Raw genomic sequence first — 22,761 nt, 5'->3', positions numbered from 1 at the left:
CATGCATTTACTTTTCCTCCCATCCAATATATTCCCCCTTGGAAATGCTAATATCACCACAGGCACACAGAGTACATGAGAGAGCTTGGCCAGAAGAATTTAAGCTTTAATATTTTCCCCCATGCAATCAGGCTAGGGGTAAGGGAAGATGACATTTTATTACCTCAAGCAGCTAACTGATGCAAGACTTGATCCTCAAATGTATCACATATTAAAAAGCATCTTTATGTGCAATCATCTATGGTAAGCAAAGATTCTCTACCACTCTGAAGGAACTTTCAGTCTTTCACTTATTAACGAGTTATGTCTTGAGAGCTTATATGCATTTTTTTAAAATTTTTTCACCACTTGAAAGTACACTTTAAAGCATGCATTAACTTGCACATGGGAATAACCATTACCTTTCTAGGAGTCCACCACAAAAAACTCCCCTATTCTGTTTGCCTAGCCACTCACCCCTCAAAACTCAAGGCTCTTTTTCTGTGCACAGAAAGTCTTGAGACATGACACTACTCTGACTCCCTCTCTAATGACAACATCTGTTGAGAGAGCTCACTCAGCTCTTCATGCAGCAATAGTAAACCATGCTTTAAAAAAACCTCAAACAAATGAAGCAACCCCTCAAAGATGCACTGAGAGATTACATACAGGTAAAATTACTAATTAAAACAACATCTTCACCAAGATTCTGAACATGGCTAAAGAATGGCAAGTAGTTTTTGCTGAGGTAAAGCTTCATAGAGCAGGTATGTATTTATATCTGACCTTAAGAAGGATGGCCTTATCAAATGTCTGCAAAAACTAATGGTTTTCAACAAGAACTTTAGTATGGCAGATTCTCTTCCTTCAACAACTGATTTTTAAATACTTTCACTAATTTAATATTCTAAAGACCACTGCAGTTATAGCTTACAGCAATAAGCAAACTTGAAATTCATCCCATTTTAAGTCTAATGATTCAGGCTGCTTGAAGCAACTGTATATTTAATTTTCATGTAACATGCTAACAACAATATTTACATTGACTAAGTTTAATGACACAGCTCTCTCTAAAAAGTTTTAACTAGTAGTATACTAAACAATGAAATAAAAATTCCTTTGTTCTTACAGGACAGTTAACTTTTGAAGAAAATTAGTGTCTTCAAATTAAGATTTTTAAGGTAGGGAAAATGTAACAATACCCACACACAGGTTCACCACAAAACAACGAAAATACAGCTCTCCTTTCAAACATGTGTTCCTGGGTCCTGTAAATCATACATCATGAACCTAGAGACTGTCCCAAGCTTAAGCTACTTGCCAGAGTTTCAAATGCTGAAATAAGATGTGAATACTGCAAGAATATTCTGGGTAATAGCAATAAAGATAAAAGAGCAAGAATATCGTTGTGCTTCACTGTGTCTGTCAATGTTATTATCCCAAGTAGCCTTTTTAACTGCTGTAATATTTGTCCAGGTCAGCATACTACACAGCAGGTTTCAAAGCTTGTGGGGACCACAATGCACAGAGAAGTACAGAAAGCTCCCACTTGAGCTGCTGGATCCCCTTCTGCAAACACAACGCAAGGCTCGGACCAGTTTATCCCCTCCTGCCCGGAGGTGTGTTCCTGCCCTTGCCCACTTCACCCCCTGCAGACCGTCAGTCCTGTCTCCAGAGCTCCTGGATACATTTATTTCCCTAGCAATGCTTACCCAATTCAAACAGAAACAAGAAAAGGCCATGAACACTCCCTAGCACACTTTCCTGCCTGTCATCAGCAAAAACAAACTAAGCCTTTCAAGATATGAGAGGGCTAACACAGGGACAGAAGGAGGAAGGGTAGGATAAAGAGTTAAAAGTTCTTATCTCTCAGCTGACACTCTAATCTCGGAGACATCAATGCAAAAGTCAGTAGCAAAGGAAAGTAAAGCAATCAGCTGAAGGAAGGTGGGAATCACTCTGGCTGGCAGACAGATCAGAGAGGAGTGACCAGACACTCACTACCAGGCATCATGCACCAATCACATCAAATCCTGTGCTGACAACTTGCTGGCAAAACTTACTCTACCAGAAGACTATGGTAAGTGCCAGTACTGCCTCCATGTTTCTTTAGCATTCACATGAACTAAAATATATCATTTCCTCTCAAGCCATTTAGAACATCAGAGAAAAGATGACTCAGGTACTAACTCACCTGTTGCCCTACAACTGGGAGAAACACTTGTGAGCACTTGAGTCCTCACAGTACATGTCACAGGACACTTAAGCTGAAACTGTGGATGGAAATCTCTTTAAACTTCAATGCAAGGCACAAACTGGAAATCCTGGGCAGGGACAAAAACCTGTTCTGACAAGAGACAGTTCCAACTGAAAGTGCCTCAAATCACCTGCCAGCACCCAGGTCCAGGTCTGCCAGTATTAACTGTATAATGCAGGTTTTTTCCCACTGTAAGCAAATTGGCTTTTCAAAAAATTCTTTATGCTTTTACTTTGAGCCAAGGGAACGTATCATATTTCCAGACAAGAGCAGTTTCCTTTACGTAGGAACTTTTAAAAGTTACCTTTCTAAATGCTGTGTCTTACATCTAATACTTTAGCTCTACAAAAAAATGTAATCCTGCATCAAGTGGCACTGCTGCCATGAAGTCCTTGTTTTCCCTTACCAGCTCCTCCCAGCCCTTTCTGCTGCACCAGCAAGAACATTTCTGTAATTTCTGATGAATCCAGTCAGGGAAATGATCTAGGTGAAGACTGAGCTGCTGCATACAGGAGTTTTCAGTTGGATAACTTCCTTGATCTGGTTTACCACATTGCTACACAAATGCCAGTGTGAGAAAACAAAGGTGAGAGTAACGATGCAATTTAATTCAGAATAAATCAACCCCTGGGAATACAAAGCTAATTAAAAACACGGCAAAAACATATAGGCAAGTCCAAACAACTCTACAAGCCTCCTTACTTGTTTCTAAACTTTTCTTTTTGTTTATTTACTCTTGGGAGTGAAACACCTAGGTTCATAAGCATAATGCTACAAAGACAAATGGTTTAGAAATGTAAACAGAAATAACTCTTCTCTGAGTCTTGAAAAGCACATAACCCAGCCAGGTAATCCAAGACTGTGTTCCTTCACACAGCTTATTACACTGTATATATTCAATAGCTTAAGGCCAAGCCAGAGGGCATCACACAGGGAGGCAACAGCGAGGGAGGATTCATCTGACTAAATGGGAATTCAAATAGTGTTGTATAGGCTGCCATGCTCGTCAGTAAAGATTCACACAGTGGATACTCATCAACCCAAATGTGCTTACTCCAGGTGACAGGAATGATACTTGGCTCCATTAGCTGAGATTAGATCTTCTTGTCTGTAAAAGGACCGTGGGCGACTCACTACAATGGAGACTGCAGACACCCAAGCCAGACGAGATGCCTCCTACCCTGGATGCAAACTGCATATCCCTCACATGAGGAATAATTGATATGTACAGACTGCAATATGAGCTATTTGGATCTTAACTTTTCTCAACTTTTCACAGTATGATGAAAAGTAAGAGGGCCGGACAAAACTGCTGATACATTAATTTCCTTGCAGCAGCAGTACAAATGCAGCTTTCACCTTAATTTGGTGCTGTTTTCTTAGCAAGTCTCACAAAATCACCTGAGAAATACTTGTTGTTGTGTATATGCCTTTGCTTATAAAGGATGAAAGACACCATGTTTCAATAATGAGAATCACAAAGGTGGGATGAAAGAAGAGGAAGAACCCAATACCACTATCACTTCTGTTCATCAATGCAGGAAGAAGGGCTCTGTATTCTTCAACAAAGCAGGAGTACATTATCTACTTCTACCTCCTGTTTATCTCAGCATTCACGGACTGTCACAGTGAGCTCCCCTTTACTGCTAAACACTATTATTGTATTATACCTACCACATAGTACAGCAGCTCTCAGCAGTCCTGCAGCTACAACTAACTGGAAGCATTATGCACCACATTGGATTCAGCTTCTTTGTTGTCCCCAAGCTGAAAGGATGCTGCTACTTCCTTCCCCTTGGCTTCCGCTCCATGCTCCATTTCCTCTCGGCTAACTTCAGCTGCCACTGTGTCTCCTGAGAGCCCTCAGGGCAGAGAGGCTGAGGGTGGCTCCTACAAGTGACTCCAGCTCCAGCAAGGCCAATGTGATGCCCTCCATCCTGCTATGTGCTCTTGCCTCCATCTGGAAAGCACCCAGGACAGCAGCAGTCTGCCTGGTGCAGTGCCCACGCACAGCGACAGGGAGGCTTCACCTGCCAATTAGGGGTATAGATAATGAACAAAGACAGGAATTCACTGCCTAGGATGCTGCCACTGAATGGCACAGGCAGTGACAGCTCACAGAACTGCAAAAAGCAAGAGTAGGAGCAATTAAAAGATAGCTTCAGTGTTGGATTACCAGGGACTTTTGTGCCCTGCCTGCATAAACTGCATATACTCAAAACATACTTTTATACCCACTGCAGCTCTGTTTAAATATACCCAATTCCTCAAGTAGCTAGTGATGATCCCTAAATAACAGGGAGTCAAATTTAGAGACTATACTGTACCTAAATTAATTTTTCCTTCAGTTTTTCCTCAGGACCTGTTGCTCTTCAAGCTAGGAAGAGTGGCATGGGTATATCTGAATCAAAACATCAGCATTTTACAGAAATTAAAATGCTGCTCTGTGTTGGAACATACTTAAAAATACTCCTTTCAAGGACTCAGACATGCCATTATGTCAACTGTGATTCTGTCTTACTATTTTAAAGTGGAAGATTCAATGCATTTAGAAAAAGGAACAAAAAATTACAGTATGTTCACATTCTTATGGCTCTGTATAAAAAATACATATAGATTTTCCAATTTCTAATAAAACTAAAAATGGTATTTGTAAAAAGCATGTGTATAATGCTTATTACCCATGCACAGCAAGCCAGATATTACATTAACTGAAAGCTTAATGTAAACCAGCCTTCAGAATAATGTTTCTGGAATTTCTGAAGGGAAAGAAAAAGCACTCAGTTCTATCTGGCACTTCCTACATTATTAACATGTATTATATTAGTATGATTACACTGATTTTTTTCTAGTAAATATAACCATTTACACAGACTTCTTGCCTCCCTTTTTTCCCTCCCTGGCACACGTATGGTAAAACCATTGGGACCTGTGGGAGAAGCAGAATGCCAACACCACAGTTCTCTCAGAAGTTGCCTTTCTTCGTATTTAAAGGCAGAACAGATATATATACTGGAGCAAAGGAGAATTGATCTTACAAAAAATGCAGCTTGCATAAGGTAATGAATGTATAAGCCAACAGAAATACTGAAAGTGCATTGTTTTGATTTCAAGTTGCATGTATTTCTGAGAGATTACTTAGTTTGCCTTTGGCTGACTGGAAGAAGAACACTCCCTGCATTATAAGCTTGAGGTTCACAACAACTGTACTCAAATGTACTGGCATTTGAGATGTGGAATAGAAGCATCACTCCCAGCCACACTGCTATTCAATGGTGAGACTTCAAGCAGGGCTGTTAAGAAACACTATTTAAGCTCAACCTCCAACCTGCCAGGTACAGCACATTCCTATAGTGACATGACCAAAGCATTGCATTTCCTTGGCATGCACTTTCTTCTTGGTTTTCTTCCTGTGCCAAGCCTGCCTTTTCCCACAGAAGACAAGAGAAAAAACTAATCTGAAGTTTAATAACAGTAATAACAGAAGTAATCTGAAGTAATAACAGAAAGTGGAGTGACATTTCTATGCCTCCATTTACCAAAACCACCGGAGATTTCTGATATTTAAAAAAAAATCTAAATGCACAATACTTCTTCCTCCCTAGCACACAGATACATACAGCCAAGCTTCTGTTAACCATTACAATTAAAAATCATAAAATTGCATTTCATTGTTACCAGAAACCTTTATTTGAAACCATTCACTTAGCCAAAAGTTGACACAGCCATCCGTCAAAGCTTCATGAACCCAGTTTTAGTCTCAAGCAGGAAAAGGCATCAGTGTGGTGTTAAAAAAAAGGCAAAAAAATAAAGAGAGGGAGAAACACATGGCAATTAACACTATCTCAAGACACAAGTGGGCAAAAAAGACACAAGTGGGCCCGCAGGGAAAGCCAGCATATGAATTTGTCACTTCACAAGTGCATACACGCATTATTAAAGGTACCTCGAATCACCTAGTGCAAGGTATTACAAGACAAAAGGGTGAACACAAATGCTCAGGAGAAAAAGACTGCAGTTTTAAACCCTCAGATCACCTAGGTAACTTGTTCATCTGACTGAGGGAATCAGTTACTAGGCATTCGCAGGCATTAGTTGTTCAAGACAAACATGAAAAAAACCCAACCAGAACCCAGTGCTTACCTGCATCTGCATCTGATAGTTTATATATATATATACACATATATATATATATACATATATATATATAATAATTTTGCTAAAATCAATCCCCTCATCTTCATTAACGTTTTACAACACTGTCTAGTACTGAGTAAGCAATTGGCTCCTCCACTAAAATAAAGCAACGTCTTTTTTACTGCTTTAGAGCAATTTAGCTTCTACTCTGAGGAGTCTATTTGGGTCTCAATGAAATAAACCTTTGGATTTGATGGTCATTAGTAATTTGCAGCTGAATGACAAGAGACAGTATGGCAGTGCAAGAGGAAAGAGAGGAAGACTATAAAAACTATTTCTGCATCATCTAAACTTTAGCATCATTGTTAGAACTGCAAGCATGGGATAACCACTTTAAAAATAAAGAAAAAAAGCCCAGCCCAGAAGTGGAGGATCTTCTCAGATTCTCAGAGCTGAGACTGTTATTGCTGTTATTGCTGTTACTGCTGTTATGGACTGCTATTCTGTTATTGCTGTCCAGAAAAGCAGCCTTTGCAGAATATCCAGCTGAAATGGCTGTGAAGTTATCTTCCATGAAGTAATGGAATGGCAGCTTGCAGGAAGACAATTCCAAACAGCAGCACTCAAGCATCAACCCTCCTGTCCTCCATGTACACAGAGGGGAAAAACACTGCAGATTCTGACTAAGCAGCAACATCTGAATTTTAATTCACCATCATACTGGAAAATAATTATCTACCTAATCTCATTCTGGGATTGTGAAGATGAGATATCCTGAGCATATTCATCTACAGGTAGGCCAGTATTTGAATTGGGTGCTATTTGTTACTCAAATGTTATTTTATTATTCATAACTTCTTAATTTTGAAAAACTAATAAAATAAGAAGACCGACTTCCAAGAAATATGAGTTAAAACTAATACACACTGCAGTAGAAAAATATAATGCCAGATTTCTGCACTAAGAATATTCTAGGATTTCTCTAAAAAGACCTCCCTAGCAGCTACAAATAAATGATCCTCATCTTCTACTGAGAAGCAAAGTTTACAGGCAATAAAGAAATTTAATCCCTTCCCAAATTACACTGATTATGCCTACATTCTCCCTGGTTTAATGTTACATCTTTACATAACTCTAAAATTCCTATTTGCCAGAGGTCTGTTGTTAGTTTTTATACAAGACCTATTCATGTGAAAAAGCATGCACCATATATTTTGTGTATTCACCAAACAAATCACCTGTGCCAACAGGAATTCAGCTTAAGGATTAGTTTGGGGGCTTATCTGTTTGTTTTAATATTTGCACACATTCATTTCAGCACTAAAAGAAACTGAAGTTCTGGAATACCTGTTATTACCAGAACAATTAAAAAATCCAAACAAAACCTAAACCAAACAAAAGCTCCACAAAACCATAATTTAGTCCTCATCTGAAATACCTCTCAGGTTTTACACACTTGAGAGAAGTTACAGAGGTAAAGGTTCTAAAGAGTATCTGCATGGACATCTAACACCCTCACTGCTGGGGTTCCAAGCACCAACAGAGACAAAAGCAAACTCATCTGTGAGAATTTTACCCTATTAAAGCAAGTACATTACTGAGACTTTGAGGGTACCTCTGTGACCTTCAGAGGAGGCCACAAGAGATCTGCATTAAAAAGTCATTCAATTTTCTAAATACAGTGCTAAGTGCAGAGCTTAATAACCAGTACTTCCATATTCACAAATTACGTAATCAGTCTGGCTGGGGAGAATTTGAAGCTGGGACTGTCTGAACATATGTCTGAGACCAATAAAGGAGAGAAATGCTTGATGCAGAGCATCCCTCCTCATCCTTTCCTAATCAGAACACTGACTACAAATCCCACCTTTTAAAAGCTCCAAATCCAAGACCTATTTATTTGGATTGTTAACACAGAAGTGGAACATCTTAACCAAGTCTCCTTTGATCTGTCCCACCATGAGGAGGGCTCTCCACCCTAGTCTCATGTAACCTGTCCAACAACAAGTACTGCAGCTGAAGCAGTTATTCCCTATGGCATGCTCCGGCTTTCTAACCTCTACCTTTATTTCAATCACTAGGTTTTTAACAAGTCCATTCAGCCACAAAGGAAAAGACGGTCATGTGCAAACATCCCTGAACTTCGGCAACGGCCCTTTACTTGTACCCACAACTGTGACCATGGTACTAAAAGGGCAAGAGGGAAAACCAGCTAGTTTAGATTTTACAACCATTTAGCACTTACTGTGCTGTCTGTATACAACTGGGAATGTACCTAGTACTAAAACTCTTTTCCCCAGAACATCATCACACCTGATGTTCACTAAGTTATTCAAGGCTACAAGCTGGTATCACGTAAACTTTCAAAAAAAGATTCATAGTAATGAGGTGCTATTAGGAAGCAGAATACACTTTGATATGAGATCAGCTCTACATATCCCCTTGTACCAATGTACATGTCCAAAGAATAAAGACTGGGCTTCTAATTAGGCTTTGGAAAGTGATATTATGAAAAACTCAGATGTTCTTACATGGAAGACAAAATTAGACATTTCTATTTCGATAAAGATATTCTCAACTCACTGACATAGCTGTTATTACTAAAATAATCAGCCATCAGTCTTGATGTAGATGTAGCAGCTACAGACAAGCCTTTCCATGCCATCTGAATTGGGCTTGACAATAGAAGACAAGATCAGCCAGACAGTTGAAAGTCACTAATTCTGCCAATACCTCACCACTCTGATTACATGAAGGAGATTTTCCATATGATACAAAAAATATAGTCGATTTTGATATTACCTTGGTATTTGAACTGCTGGCTTCGTGGGCCACACACAACTCTGGTTTTTAGACACGCTTATCAATAAATTCAGTATATCCCAAGTTTAGTGGCCTTTGAGTTTTAGTTAGTGGTTCTTATCCCACAACAGCTATTTTTTTTTTTGTCCTTTAAAAAAGGCAGAAACTGGTATTACATATGATGTCAGATTGCCTGGCATGGTAGGTTTTCCTACAAGACACCTTTGCCTTTTGACTACTCTGTGTGTGAACACATGCCCACCCAGATTCTACTCAGGGTACCTAAATCGAATCATGAAAGAAGGAAATCAAAAAGGTTACTTTCAATGTTTTATTTCTTGCAGCAGGCACCACTTACTGATTGTTACAACCGGTGTGAGATAAGGAAAGCTCTGAGGAAAGAGGACATAAGCACACCCTTCACATGGTGCACATCCACCCAGCGCAGCAGGAAGGATGCTGCCAGCCCGCTGCCACGAAGGCTCAGCCGGTGTATGATCGCTCGTCCCAGATGACACATTTACCCATTTGACAATACATACCACAAGGCCAACGCTGACCACAGGGGAGGATGCATTTCCTTCTAACATGTCTTGTACCCCTATGTACACAAGTTTTATGCATCCTGACATGCCCGTGATCCCGGCAGGCACGATGTCACCGCAGGATCCCTGTTGGAGCCCAACGGAGGGGCTGCCCTCCTGTCACCGAACCCAAGGGCGAGGAGGGCACGGCGGTGTTTCCCCCCTCACCGAGATTCCTCAGGGGCAGGGCTGGAGGGCAGGTGCACCTGGCCGGCCGAGGGGCTGCCACACCACGGCACAGGTGAAGATCAGACTTGTGCAGCCCAGGGCAGGAGCCGCAGTCCGGCACAGGAGCATCAGGAGCTGCTGTGCCCCTGGGCGCTCGGGCACTGCCTCGCTGCGGCTTCTGCGCCCACCGGGCGAAGGCGGAGGACGACCCTGCCCGGCCGGGGAGCGACTCTGCCCGGCTGCCCAGGGGCAGCGGTGACAGACCCCGCCCGGCCGGCGGGAGCCACCGCGCCGAACAAAAGGCCCGGCGGAGGCCCGGAAACGTCCCGGGGCCGCGGCCGAGCCGCGCCGTCAGCCCGGGGGGCGAACCCCAGCCCGGCCGCCCCGCACGGCCTGCGGCCGCCGGTGCCCCCCACCCGCCTCTCGCCGCCGCGTCGGGCCCTGCAGCGGGCACGGTGAGGAGACGGGAGATCGGGGGAAAAGGACGCAATGCAACAGCTCCGGCGGCGCCGAGGGACGGAGGGAGGAACGGAGGGGGCAGCACAATGAGGCCAGCGCAGCCCCTGCCCCTGCCAGTAACAAAAGCTCCCCAGCCGCGGGGCTGTCTCCGCTTCTCCGGGCTGCGGGGTCTGCGGCGGCCGGCGGAAGCCAGGAGAGGTCTCGCATCACCGACCCGCTTCCCCGCCGTACCCTCGGTCCGGCCCCCCGCACAATGCAGCCCCCGCCGCCCCGGGGACCGCCGCACAAAGCGGGCCAGTCCCGTCGCCCATCCCGCACCGACCTTGAGCCGCCTCGGGCGCCCCTAAGGTTTTGGTCACCGCCTTCCACACGTTGCAGCCCAGCAGGCAGAGGAGAAGCGCCGCCGACCTGCTCATTTCCACCCGCCGCCGCCAGCCGCCGCCAGGGAGAGAATCGCCGCCGGAGCCGCTGCCCGGAGGAGGAGGAGAAAGAGCCGCATCAGGGGCTGGCCCGCTCCGCGCCTCCCTCCATGTTGCCGTGCGCTGCCCCTCCTGCTTTCTCCGCCTGCTGCATTGTCGTCCCGCCGCTGCGCCCCGGCTCCGCGTCCCGCGCTGTCCCCCCAGGCGGGCGGGCGGCGCAGGCGAGCGGGAAGGAAGGGGAGGCGGGAGAGCTTCGCGGCCCCGCTGCCTGTCCGCTCGGGTTTATTCTTTAATTCCGCTCCAGTTTATCCATCCCCCCGCTCTCCCCGCGGGAGCGGCCCGGGCTCCCCGCCCGCCCCTTAACCCTTGGCGGCACCCCCTGCCCTGCCCGCGCCCGGCGGCGCAGCGCCCCCTGCCGCCCGCGCCCTGCCCTGCCCCGCCGCGGGGCTCCTCGGCAGCGCCAGCGCCGGCGCCGCCCCCGGCCCGCCCGGGGCAGCCGCGTGTCCCCCGGGGCAGCCGGGCCGGGTTGCGCCCGCCGCAGCCGCGCTCACCTGCCGCGCTCACCTGCCGCTCACCTGCCGCGGGGGACCGGGTCCTGCCCGGCCGCGCCCGCCGCCCGCTCTCCCTCCCTGAACGGCTGCAAAATGGCCTCCCCAGCCGTGCCGGCCCCGCTTGCCTCCCGCCGCAGCGAGCGGGAGGGACGAGGGGAAGGCGGGTGCCGTGACCTGCTCTCCGCACGGCTGGGACGTGGCGGGTCGCAGGGTCCCCCGCGGCCCCGCTGCCACGCGTGACCTCCGGCCGGACCCCGCCGCTGCTGGACTATATAAAGCGAATTTCAAAACCAAAACGAACCAACCAACCGCAAAGCAACAGCAAATGCACCCATCTACTGGTTTTAACACAAAATAGTTTTTTAAAATGCTATAGCAAACTGCACAGGAACGGTGAACTCTGGGTTGGAAATCGTGGTGGCAGTGAAGGCTGAGACCGGGTACGGTGCCTCCCGCCTCGCCCCGTGCGGAGAACGGCAAGGGTAGCGCTGGGGACATCCTGCCGGGGGCAGGGTACTGTCCCTGGGGGCTTTCTCACTGGGCTGGTTTGCATCTGCCCTAAGAGCATCTCTCGGCTTGCTTTCCTTCAGGCCAGCAGAGGCAGAACACAAGGGCACAGCAGTCACTCCTCCCTTCCCGGTCTCTGCTGAGCATTACGCGCCCTAAGGGAGGGAGAACAGGCGCTGCTCATGTTTCCTCCAGCACGGAGATTGCTGCTCCAGACAGCTATTATGGCAAGTCTTTACACAGCTGTGCAAAGCAAAGCCTCTGCCCCACTGCCTCACGGATTTCCCACGATCTGCTCCCAAACACTGCCAGAGCTTCAGCTGGCCTCTAAGACTGAAGTTTGTATACCTACAAATTTAATCTCTCACTGAGGTGCCCTAAAGTTTCAGGATTTATCTGTAAATCTATTTTAAAATAAAATCTTCCAATAAAAATGTGATGTATTAAAGATCGATTTTTAGAAAGCAGTACAGTTGTTTATTTTACAATTTATTTTGTCATTTCAGTGTTTAACCAGAGTAGCTGCATCACAAGCTACAGGTTGTTTATTTTATGAATTTTATGAAATTCTGGTACCCCAGAAGTGTTAAAACAGATTTGATAGTTCATTTTCAGACACACTTCAGTTGATTACAACATATTTCACTTTGGTTTTACTGTTTTCAAATAAATTTTCTGAGAGTTGATAAATACTGTGTAGACACTTTATCCTTTTATCCTGAGAATTTTGAGGATTTATCTGTAAAGTTCAATCTCATAAGAAAACTAAGTACAAAAAGGCCATTCAGTTCACAGAGAAGACTAAATGAACAAATACAGATCATGTGATCTTACTCCTGCTTGTCATAAACAAAGATCTCAATATTGTAAACTCATGGCATGTATGAGGCAACTTGTTCCTAAAGAAAGGAGGTTGGCCATGTGGCAAATAGTATAGTTTTTTTCCCCCTTTCTCTGGATGTTAATGAACTTAAATTAGCATACGTAGGAGGAGCTCAGAGCTAGAAACTTATATAAAACCTAATTCTGTCTATAAGGAAAGGTAGAGCATTTTGCTACAAAGAGGAAAATGCATTTTCCTGAATATAGTTGTATTATTTTCACAAAAAACCAAACAGATACAGCAATTCTTGCAGCATCAATGAATACCACATAGCAACTAAGGCTGGAAAGAAATAAGATATTGCACAGAGAAATCACAGAATTCAAATGGTTTGGCCTGGAAGGGACTTTAAAGATCACCTGGTTTCAATTCCCCTGCATAAGCAGGGACACCTTCCACTAAACCAGGTTGCTTAAAGTCTCATCCAATCTGGCTTTGAACACTTCCAGGGATGGGGCATCCAAAACTTCCCTGAGCACTGGGTTCCAGTGTCCCACCATGCTCACAGTAAAGAATATCTTCCTGCTATCTCATCTCAACCTGCCCTCTTTCCATTTAAAGCCCTTCTCCCTTGTTTTATCACAACATGCCCTTGTAAAAAGTCCTTCTCCAGCTCTCCCTTGCAGCTCCCTTTAGGTACTGAACCGTGCAGTACGGTTCCTTTCCAGCTGAACCACCCCAGCTGTCTCACCCTGACTTTACAGGAGAGGTGTTGCAGTCCTGTGATCATCTTTGTACCCCTCTTCTGGACTCCTTATTTGGAGGCCCCAGGGCTGTTCACAGTACTCAGGCAAGGTCTCATGAAAGGAGAGGGCAGAATCACCTCCCTCACTCAACCTCCTGGTCACCTCTGGTGATGCAGCCCAAGGTACAGCTGGACCTCTGAGCTGCAGATTTTGAAAACACAAGCTGTGTATAGTAACACACACTCCCTGCATTTATGTTTATTTCAGCCCAGAAAAATATTTTTATCCTTATAAACTATGCTGGGCACACAGGGCTTGTCTCTTACCTGAAAAAGCTAAATTTATCTATATAATTACATGGTAACACTGTCATAAATGGTGCTATTCATGTAATGAAATTGAGCTATTCCTCCAAATGGCTTCTCTTGAAATGATCTTTTCTACATTGCCCCAGTGAGCACTGAAACATCTAAGACTGACATACTGGTAATGCCATTGATTCCTGGATGAAAACTCCCTGTGACACAAGGGATAGTTGATATCTTATAGCTCAGTTCAAATCCTCTTCAGAATTAAGCAAGTGTAAGTTATACCCCAGCCTTGCTTGCTGACACTCATTGGCTAGACACCCTTAAGGAAAAAAAGGAGACAATTTACTGCAGCTTGAGAAAACGCCACAAGAGCAGTGTCAATAAACAACATTAATACAATAAAATTACCTAAGTCAGGCAGTAGTGAGAGCTCAGTTCTAATTTGGGTCATACATGAACCAGCAGAGTGCTCTTAGAGAAGAGGAGGTGAATGGTATCCCAGGCTTCATTATTCAAAGCATTGCCAGCAGATCAAGAGAGGTGATCCCTCTACTCAGCACTAGTATGGTCACACCTGGAGTGCTGTGTCCAGTTCTGAAATCCTCAGACCAGAAGAGACACAGACACACTGGGGAAAGTCCACTGAAAGATCATGAAGATGACAAAGGGACTGGAGCGTCTCTCCTATGAGGAAAAGCTGAGATAGCTGGAACTGGTCAGAGTGGAGAGGAAAAGGCTCAGAGGGAATCTGATCAATGTGTACAAATACCTGAAGGGAGGCTGCAAAGAGGATGGAGCCAGGCTTTTGTCAGTTGTGGTCAGTGACAGGACCAGAGGCAGTGGGCACAAACAGAAATACAGGTGGTTCCCTCTGACCGTCAGGAACCACTTTTATTGTGTGAGTGTCTGAGAACTGGCACAGGCTTCCCAATGAGGTTGTGGAGTCTCCATCCATGGTTATATTCAAAAGCCACCTGGACACAATCCTGGGCAACTGGCTCTGAGATCCCGCCTAAGTCAGCAGGCTGGACCAGATAACATCAGAAGCTCCTTCCAGCCTTAACCATTCTGTGATTTCTATTCAGAAAGAATACTTGAGCCCTAGCCCTGGAAGTGCAGTGACAACTAGATGGCTGGGCCTATTCCTAACCCAATGTGGGTACTTTTTCCTTTCTGCAGCATTTCTTATTTGTCCAGTCCATGCTGATGCTACACACAGCACATTTTTACATTGTACAAAAAATTTAAATTATATTTTAAATTGTACAAACACATTTTCAAATCATTGACTATTCAAGTAATGAATACTAACATACTTAGAATATGAGTACCTATTAAAGAGGCTCTCTTCACCAATCATTAGTAGACAGACACATTCAATGAGCGCCTTGGAGATTATATGGATTAGTTTGCAGGTAGACTTAGTGTTAAAATTTCCAATTTTTAATTCTACAATATTCAGACACCCTTGAAAGGTATGCTGAATATGCTTATGCTAAAAGTTGGGCTAATTAGTTATTTTCTGTTCTTTCTCACAATGTCTACTACCGTATTTCTTGTGGTATTATTTCCCCATAGACAAATAAAAGCAGTGTTTAGACAGACAATGACAAATCTATAATGGAGGATTAGCAGTTAAATATTTCATATATAGCAGACGAATTCAGTGAACCAGAAGGTGCAAATATTTGTTATAAAGCCATAGCTCTAGCAAGCTGTTGTCTAGCCTTTCTGGTTGGCAGTAGCAGTGTGTGCATTTGAGAATTGCTTTGAAGTACTTTCATAATTTCTAGAAGAGTCCTAGTTTACTAGTGCACCAGTTACTTTACATTTGGAAGATCACACAAACCTAAATCTAAAACAAACAAACAAACAAAAAGAGTGAATGTCAGATATAAAGCCCTGGAAATTATTTTGCAGTGCTCCTGGTGAATTGAGCCAGCTACAGATTATGTGGTATTAAACATTTTACATGAAAATTATAGAAGCTATTTAGTCCTGGATCTTTCAAAGAAAAAATCAAAGTTTTATGACCAGAACAACAATTATTTCATATCCTTTTGAGAAATCTAGCAGTGATTGAGTACTAGTGTTGTTTTAATTGTAGCCATGCTGAGCATGGATACCAGAACATAATGCTGTCTTTGGCATAAATGCCTTTCACCCTGAAGATCTCAGATCATTTCAATATTGACATATACATGCTGTGCTATTAATATGAGACTGACTACTGCCTGCGTGTGCTCATAAGGTAAAGAAATGTTTGGCTCAGAAGACCTAAGTACTTGTTTACATAGGGAAGCCAGTGTGAAACAGTTATGTGTGAAATACATCCCCATACCTGACTGCACACTAAATCCCTTAGTAGACAACTGGATGTGGACCAGCTCGAGATTTCAATAAATATTAGAGCCTAAAGTAGCTTTTACTGCCTTATTTCTATATTAAATAAAATTATATTTATCTCATGAGAGCTGCCAGAATAGGACTAGACTCAGATTAAAAAAAAAAAAATCTGTAAGCATTGCATAAAGGTTGCAGAGGAAAAGCTGTAGGGAGTCTTGAAGTTAATATGAGGGTTTTGCGAGGCCAGGCTCAGCAGCTGAGAAGGGACTGGGATATCTGAAGCAGGGATGAAAGGATGACCGAGGAGTCAGTGGGTTTGGGACAGGGAAAGAAAGGATGAAGGAAGGATTGTGTGGGGCCTCTAGAGCTTTTGGGAGCAATGGGAGATAGAAAAATTTGTGACAGGCAAGGCGGTTTTTCAGCCTCCAAGGTAGTTCTGTTTTCTAGATTTTCCTGCATTTCTGAAAGGTGAATTTAAAAGAAACAAAAATATTTGAGAGTCCCAGATGAATCCCTGACTCTGAGAGTTAACAATTTAGTAAGAGCACCAACAAAACAAAATTCTGAATAAAATAAGAAAAAGTGACAACATTCATACTAAAGATTATGATAAGGTTAACATAGACTATAATTAAGAGGAAGTTGTTATTCAGCATTAAAATCCTTCTTTGCCCTTTTCTGTTATTTATGGCTTCATTCAGCTGAAAGGATGTCTGTGATTTGGATATCAGCTAAGTGAACCTGAAACTTTTTCTGAAGAAGGTTTGATTTAAACTCTGCTGGCTATTATTTACATTATTGTTTGAGCTGCCACAAAGCTCTTATGATACAACAAAAAAAAGTCAGATTAAAACAAACCCAACTTTCTATATGCTACAGAAAGCAACGACAAAATAAACCAGTAAAATAGAAGCTTTCGAAAGTATATTTTGGTATAAAGCCTTACTAAAACCACTGTCTTCCCTAAAGCTCTTAATAACCAAATCTAAGAGTCTTCCCTCTCTGTTTAATCACTTTGATGAAATACACTCAAAGCAGTTTAGATCTGAGTTCCTCACCACCAAGTCCCTCTGTTGCTCTCAGCTCTCTCCTGGAGGCCACCACAGCAGTACAGCTCTTGTGGAAGTCAAGAGTGACACAAACACCCACCCAGGCACAGCTCTGTTCACAGAGTTTGTGAGTGTTTGTGCTTCCTTGTGCCTCCTGATGACAGCTCATTTGAGTCAGCAAAAATAAAATGCAAAAGCAGTCTTGCTTAATGGCCTTGAGCTGTCATTACAAGTCCTGGACTAAAGTCTTCAGAGATGAAAAATAAAAAGAAACCACTTTATAAATCAATACAAAACTGGCAAACATTGTTCTCAGAAGCCATAATTTTACTGAGATTTTTAAAAAAGATTTTCACTGAAGTCTAAAGTCAGTTACATCTTTCTGTGGTACCCCTTGCTCTTCTCTGCTGTTGCCTCTGCTTTCACATCTCCTGTCATCCAGGACAATTCACTTATTCTCATGGTATCAGCTACTACCTGTAGTACCTGAAAGATATCTTTCTGCTCCAAATTTTACTTACTTCAAACTTTTGTTTCAAGGATATCAGTTTTACAATTTGAAATTATAACATTCTACTCAAAAATGTTGAATTTTCTTTACCATATAAATCTGATTACTGTTCCTTTTCACCCAAACTTCTAAACAGCACTTACTTTTTATTTCTTTATCTTTTCTTCCATTTTTTTTGTCTCATGCATTTATCCCAGTTTATATTTCTGAACTTTGCCATACCTACTGCCATAGTCTTGTCCAAGCAGTTTTACATGATCTCTATTACTACAGGTACTCCCACCTTCCTACTTCAACCTCTTTCCTCCCTTAATCTAAATTGAGGAATGGGGATTTTTTTACTGATCAGAACCCATCCCTTATCTTTGGTTGGTGTCAATACACCTGCTGAGTCACACAGACAATGCTGCATCAGTATGAATCACTGTTTCTTCATAAGAGGTAGAGACTCTCAAGTTTTAAAGCTCAGGGTTTTTTTTTTTCAAATGCCATTATGCAGCAGCTTTAAAAAAGCTCAAAGTTATTGGCAATTTGCAAATACCTCTGTTCCAGAATAGAATAGAATAGGATATCCTGAGCTGGAAGGGACCCACAAGGATCAAGTCCAACTCTATCTAAAAAGCTTAACTTTTAAAATATTTCAGGTATTCATTTCACCATATTATGGCACTGGTTCTTACTGGAAATAATTTTGGCAATATTTTAACTACCTAGTTAAAACCCCCAAAGCCTTGTGGCACTTATTGATACAACTTTTCTCAGATGATGGTTCTGCTGCATCTGCCTGCCACACACATCCCATCACGCCTTAGTAATCCCTTCGACAGCTACAGCTGTGCCAGCAAATACAAATAGTTTCTTAGCTCCCAAGGGCCCAGCTTTGAATTAGTGAGTGCTAAACACTGTCCCTCCCACAACAATTTATATGATGCATTTTTGTGATGGTTTTTGTTTTCCTTCTGTCACAAAACTCAAGCTCAGAGTTTGCTACCAAGCTGTTTCACATGACACGTAAGTAATTAATTCTACAATATTAGTATGTGGAAATTGCTTGGGTTTTCACATGTGTTTATGCTTATAAATGGTTCTGATGGTTTACTTGCTACTATTCTGAGTCTTATGGGTCCTAGGGTGTCTCAGTGCCTCAGGATACATCTTGGTGTACTTGTGCTTTTTTCCTTGTCCTGCCATCTCCCAGTATTTTGGAAATAACCAAAAGCCAAATGCAATATCCTTAAGATTTTTGTCATTCCCTGCAACCTTTATGCCTGAAAGTAAAGATAATCACAGTCCTGCTGTTTTCAGGATGCTCCTGAAGACCTGGAAAATGTGCTTGTTCTCTGTGCATAGCACAGAGTGGGGAAGCAACAGAAATGAGTTTCTATATGAAGCAAAGTGTCAAAGGAGCATGTGGCAGGGAAGGAAGGAAGAGAATGTCAGAGACCTGTCAAAGGAAGGTGACCAAAGGACTGATGAACAATACAAATGTTTTTGTCATCTGGGGGAAGAAGAGAAGACTGTGTTCCCTATGCCACAGTTTAGGAGAAAATTAACTTAGTCTCTGCTTTAATGGAAAGGAGATAGCAGATCTTTCTTTGTGCTTTTAAAATGCAAATGATAGTGTTAAAAATAAAGGGTGTTCACCTGCAGACTAAAAGACAATTGAAATTTGAATTCTTCTCTCTCTCTCTCATCTTTCTCTTTTTTTTTTTTTTTGTGTGGGGGGGGTTGTTGTGGGGTTTTTTTGTTTGTTTGTTTATTTTGGGGCTTTTTGTGTGGCTCATGCCTTTTCTTTCCAGAGTGCACTGAGACAAAACATTTTGTGTATTCTAGATTCAATCAAGAAGTTAATTACCATAATGGAAAATATTTATACACTTGCGCCCCAACTTCTCCAGGTCAGGGTTTGTATATCTTCCCTTGTATTTCCTGTATACCTATTAGAAATGCAGAGAACTCTGTCTGCACTATTCTCTCCTTTTTTATTTTTTCCCTTGTTTGTCCAGAGCATGGTATAGGCACATGGCATGATTCTTGGTCCTGTGCAGTGACAGGAGTTGGATTTCATGATCCATGTTGGTCCCTTCCAAATCAGGATATTCTATTCTATTCTATTCTATTCTATTCTATTCTATTCTATTCTAGCTGAATAGCCTGTTCATTTTAACTGTGATACTTATCACAGTAAATTTGTGTTATTCCTGATATAAAGTAGATCCTACTGAGTGAAGACATACTGACAGAACCCTGAAGACATACTGACAGAACCCATCCCTGACTTCTAATTAAACCTGACATCTGTGCTGTTGATTACAGATGTATTAGAATTGAACATTTGTTGATTTTTTTTAAATTAAATGGCATTAAAAAGATAGGAAAGTGGTTATTGTCTTGGTTGCTGTCTGAGAATCACCTCTTCCCAACTTTTCGGAAGACTGTCTATCTGAAATAGATACAGATTTCCAAGGGAGGGGAGCAAGAATGAGAGAAGGAGCATCTGCAGATGGTTTTGTCTAAAATAATCATCATCTGGAAAAGACAGAGCTTAACTAGTGTGCAAGGAAAACACAGTGAAATTTGAAATACTGAAATGATGGCCAGGGCTGTATTATTTGTCTCATGAGTGAATAAGACCAGGCATTGTAATTCATCAGAAATAGAACCAGTTGTGAAGGACTTGTCTCATGACTACTTAGGAAAAAATTGAGGCTTCCTCAAGAGGCACAAGCCTCAGGAGATGGGGGCTGAAGTGTTGTGAAATGCTATTGACTCTGGCATTCCGAACCCTTTGAACACTCACGTGAGCAGGCCTGGCTCTGGGACAGGCAAAGTGGGTATTCGTGTATTGGAGCAAACTCCTGTGAGCAACAAGCTGCTGCTGTTCACTGAAGCTGAGATCAGCTGCTTCAGGCAAGGCAGGAAACCTCTGCCTTTCCCAGACCCTTCCACTTAGCTTGGCTCACTTAGCTTGGCTTTGCCTGATCTGTTGGTGTTTCCTACCATGCTGACACACCATATGCCTGCTTGATTATGGATTACCCGCTTTAATTTTACACCAAACCCTGTGCTGCTTCCTGAGGAATATTCACTGAGCATTCCTACACCTCAGGATGCTCCAGGAACAGTCCTCCAGCTGAACGTATGCCTTCTATAAAATAAAATTAAATTAAATTTAGAAAAGGGGGGGAAAAGAGAAAAAGTAAGTTATTATCAGGCCCTGAATCCAGCACAGAGAAACCTAAGGCAAGAGCATTTGTAGCCATATGTTGGGTAGACAGGGTAGAGACTAATAAGAAATCTAAAAATGTGGTGGGGTTTTTCCCCCAGGATGGAAGAAACTTATGGGTCTGCTAAGTGTGGAATTGTGGAATAATGTCCATAGATAGAAGTCAGGCTATTCCTGTAATGCAAGGCTCAAGACCACAAGGCCTACTCTTTCTCTTACGGCTCTTGTACACTGAAAAGGAATATGGGAGACAGGTACTGGGAAAATTTATTGAGATTGCTTATTCACAAAGGTGGTGTGGCCATCAAACAGAGTACAGAAGTACTGTGCCACAAAAAACCAAGGTGATGGCAATTTCTGCTTTCATGTGAAAAAATTATGCAAATAAAGACTTTCACTGCAATGTGTTCTCCAGAGCACAATGAATATAGCTTTTCTGGGGAAACCCAGAAAATGAGAGGTGAGCTTGTTACATGTATCTTATGGTGCTGTGATTTTATGAAGCTTGAGAAAATGAAGACACAAAAGAATGGGTTTGACCTAAGAAGAATAGTCAAGCCCCTAAGTGGATCACATGGTTGCGGAAAGAGATGCTCAGTAAGCCCTGCATTTGGCCTGGTTGTAGGGACATTATTTCAGCATAAGAATGACTCAGACTAGTCCCAGAAGTTAATCTGTCCAAATATACCCTGAATTTGTCTGCCTGTGCTTCAGACTGGCCTAGCACATGGCAGCCTGCTTTTGAGATGTGCTCGCTTTGCGTTGAAGGACTCCAGTACCTCCATCAGGAACAGCGTTCACAGGAATGTTTAGGCACACAATTCCTATTAAAATTAAGGACTCAGGCTAATGAACACTAATGAAATGTTTACTGTAGGAAACTGAAACTCTTCAAATGTTAGGCTTAACCATGCATGCATGCATACACATGTGGATACACACAAACTATTCAAAATGGAAATCCAGTAGGATCAAGACAGAAGTTGTAAAATTTAAGCATGCTATTGTTGGAGTTCCTTTCCATGGAAAGCATTTGTTTATGTGTTTGCAATGCCACCATGAAAAATTGTCCTTTTTCAATCTTACTGTACATATTGTAAAATGAAATGTAGATATATATCAAGACATAAATACATATGTGTAGGCATACAGCTGTATCTGTGCATAGTAGGCAAATATATCTATATATATATAAACACACAAGGAAAGTAAAAGACTTTTATTCTTTGTTTAGTTTAAAATCTCAGGAGTTAGTATAATTCTTTTAAAATTACTATGTTGTATAAAGACACACAAATACCACACATTAGCAAAAACAGCTTGACAAAACAAGAGCACATTAGTACAGTCTTACAGCTCATGTTCTTCCTTTCCAGTAACTAAGGTGTGCTTCAGAATAATGACATTAAAGGCTAAGCATGGCTGTGACTAGAGTCCAGGCTGTGACTAGCAAACCCTGCTGGGATTATTAGCATGACCTCCCTGCTATTGCCATTAGGAGACATTAAACTGAGAGAATGTACAAGGAGTAAAACAGAAGTGGAAAGACCAGACAAAGATGAAGTCTAAGGACTGGGAAAGTGGAGAAGGTTGCAGGGAGTACCAGCTACAAAAATATTGTTAACAATGGTTTCATATTCTGTGATATAATCTAATGGTCCCAGCTGGTCTTAACCATGATGGAAAGGCTTTGTTTAAGAACTATAAAAATCTTCATTTTTCATAAACTCTGAGTAATCTGGGAAAAGGGAGACTTTGTCTGATCTGAATTACGTGGTCTTTGTTCACACTGTCTTCCTTACTGAATCTAGGGAACAATATGAGAGCCCTCCTGTGGCCAGCTGAACACCTGTAAATTCCCTTGATGGCAGTCAAAGACAAGACAG

At 42.6% G+C, this 22,761-nt stretch overlaps 1 protein-coding gene across 1 annotated transcript in view; it reads right to left on the bottom strand.

Moving 5' to 3' along the window:
* FAM171A1 (family with sequence similarity 171 member A1) overlaps nucleotides 1-11,506 on the bottom strand; it is an 87,499-nt gene extending 75,993 nt beyond the window's left edge. Inside the window, exons 1-2 of the mRNA XM_054646546.2 lie at nucleotides 11,370-11,506; nucleotides 10,709-10,854 (exon numbers count right to left, since the gene is read on the bottom strand). Coding sequence (XP_054502521.2) covers nucleotides 10,709-10,802 — 94 coding nt within the window. The 5' untranslated portion in view covers nucleotides 10,803-10,854; nucleotides 11,370-11,506. The remainder of the gene's footprint in view (nucleotides 1-10,708; nucleotides 10,855-11,369) is intronic.
* Nucleotides 11,507-22,761: the final 11,255 nt, after the last annotated feature.

Source organism: Agelaius phoeniceus, chromosome 1 (assembly GCF_051311805.1).
Source record: "Agelaius phoeniceus isolate bAgePho1 chromosome 1, bAgePho1.hap1, whole genome shotgun sequence".
In the NCBI taxonomy this organism is placed as follows: Eukaryota; Metazoa; Chordata; class Aves; order Passeriformes; family Icteridae; genus Agelaius; species Agelaius phoeniceus.
The sequence above is the reverse complement of the archived record's forward strand: the minus strand, read 5'-3'. Positions and strand labels throughout refer to the sequence as shown.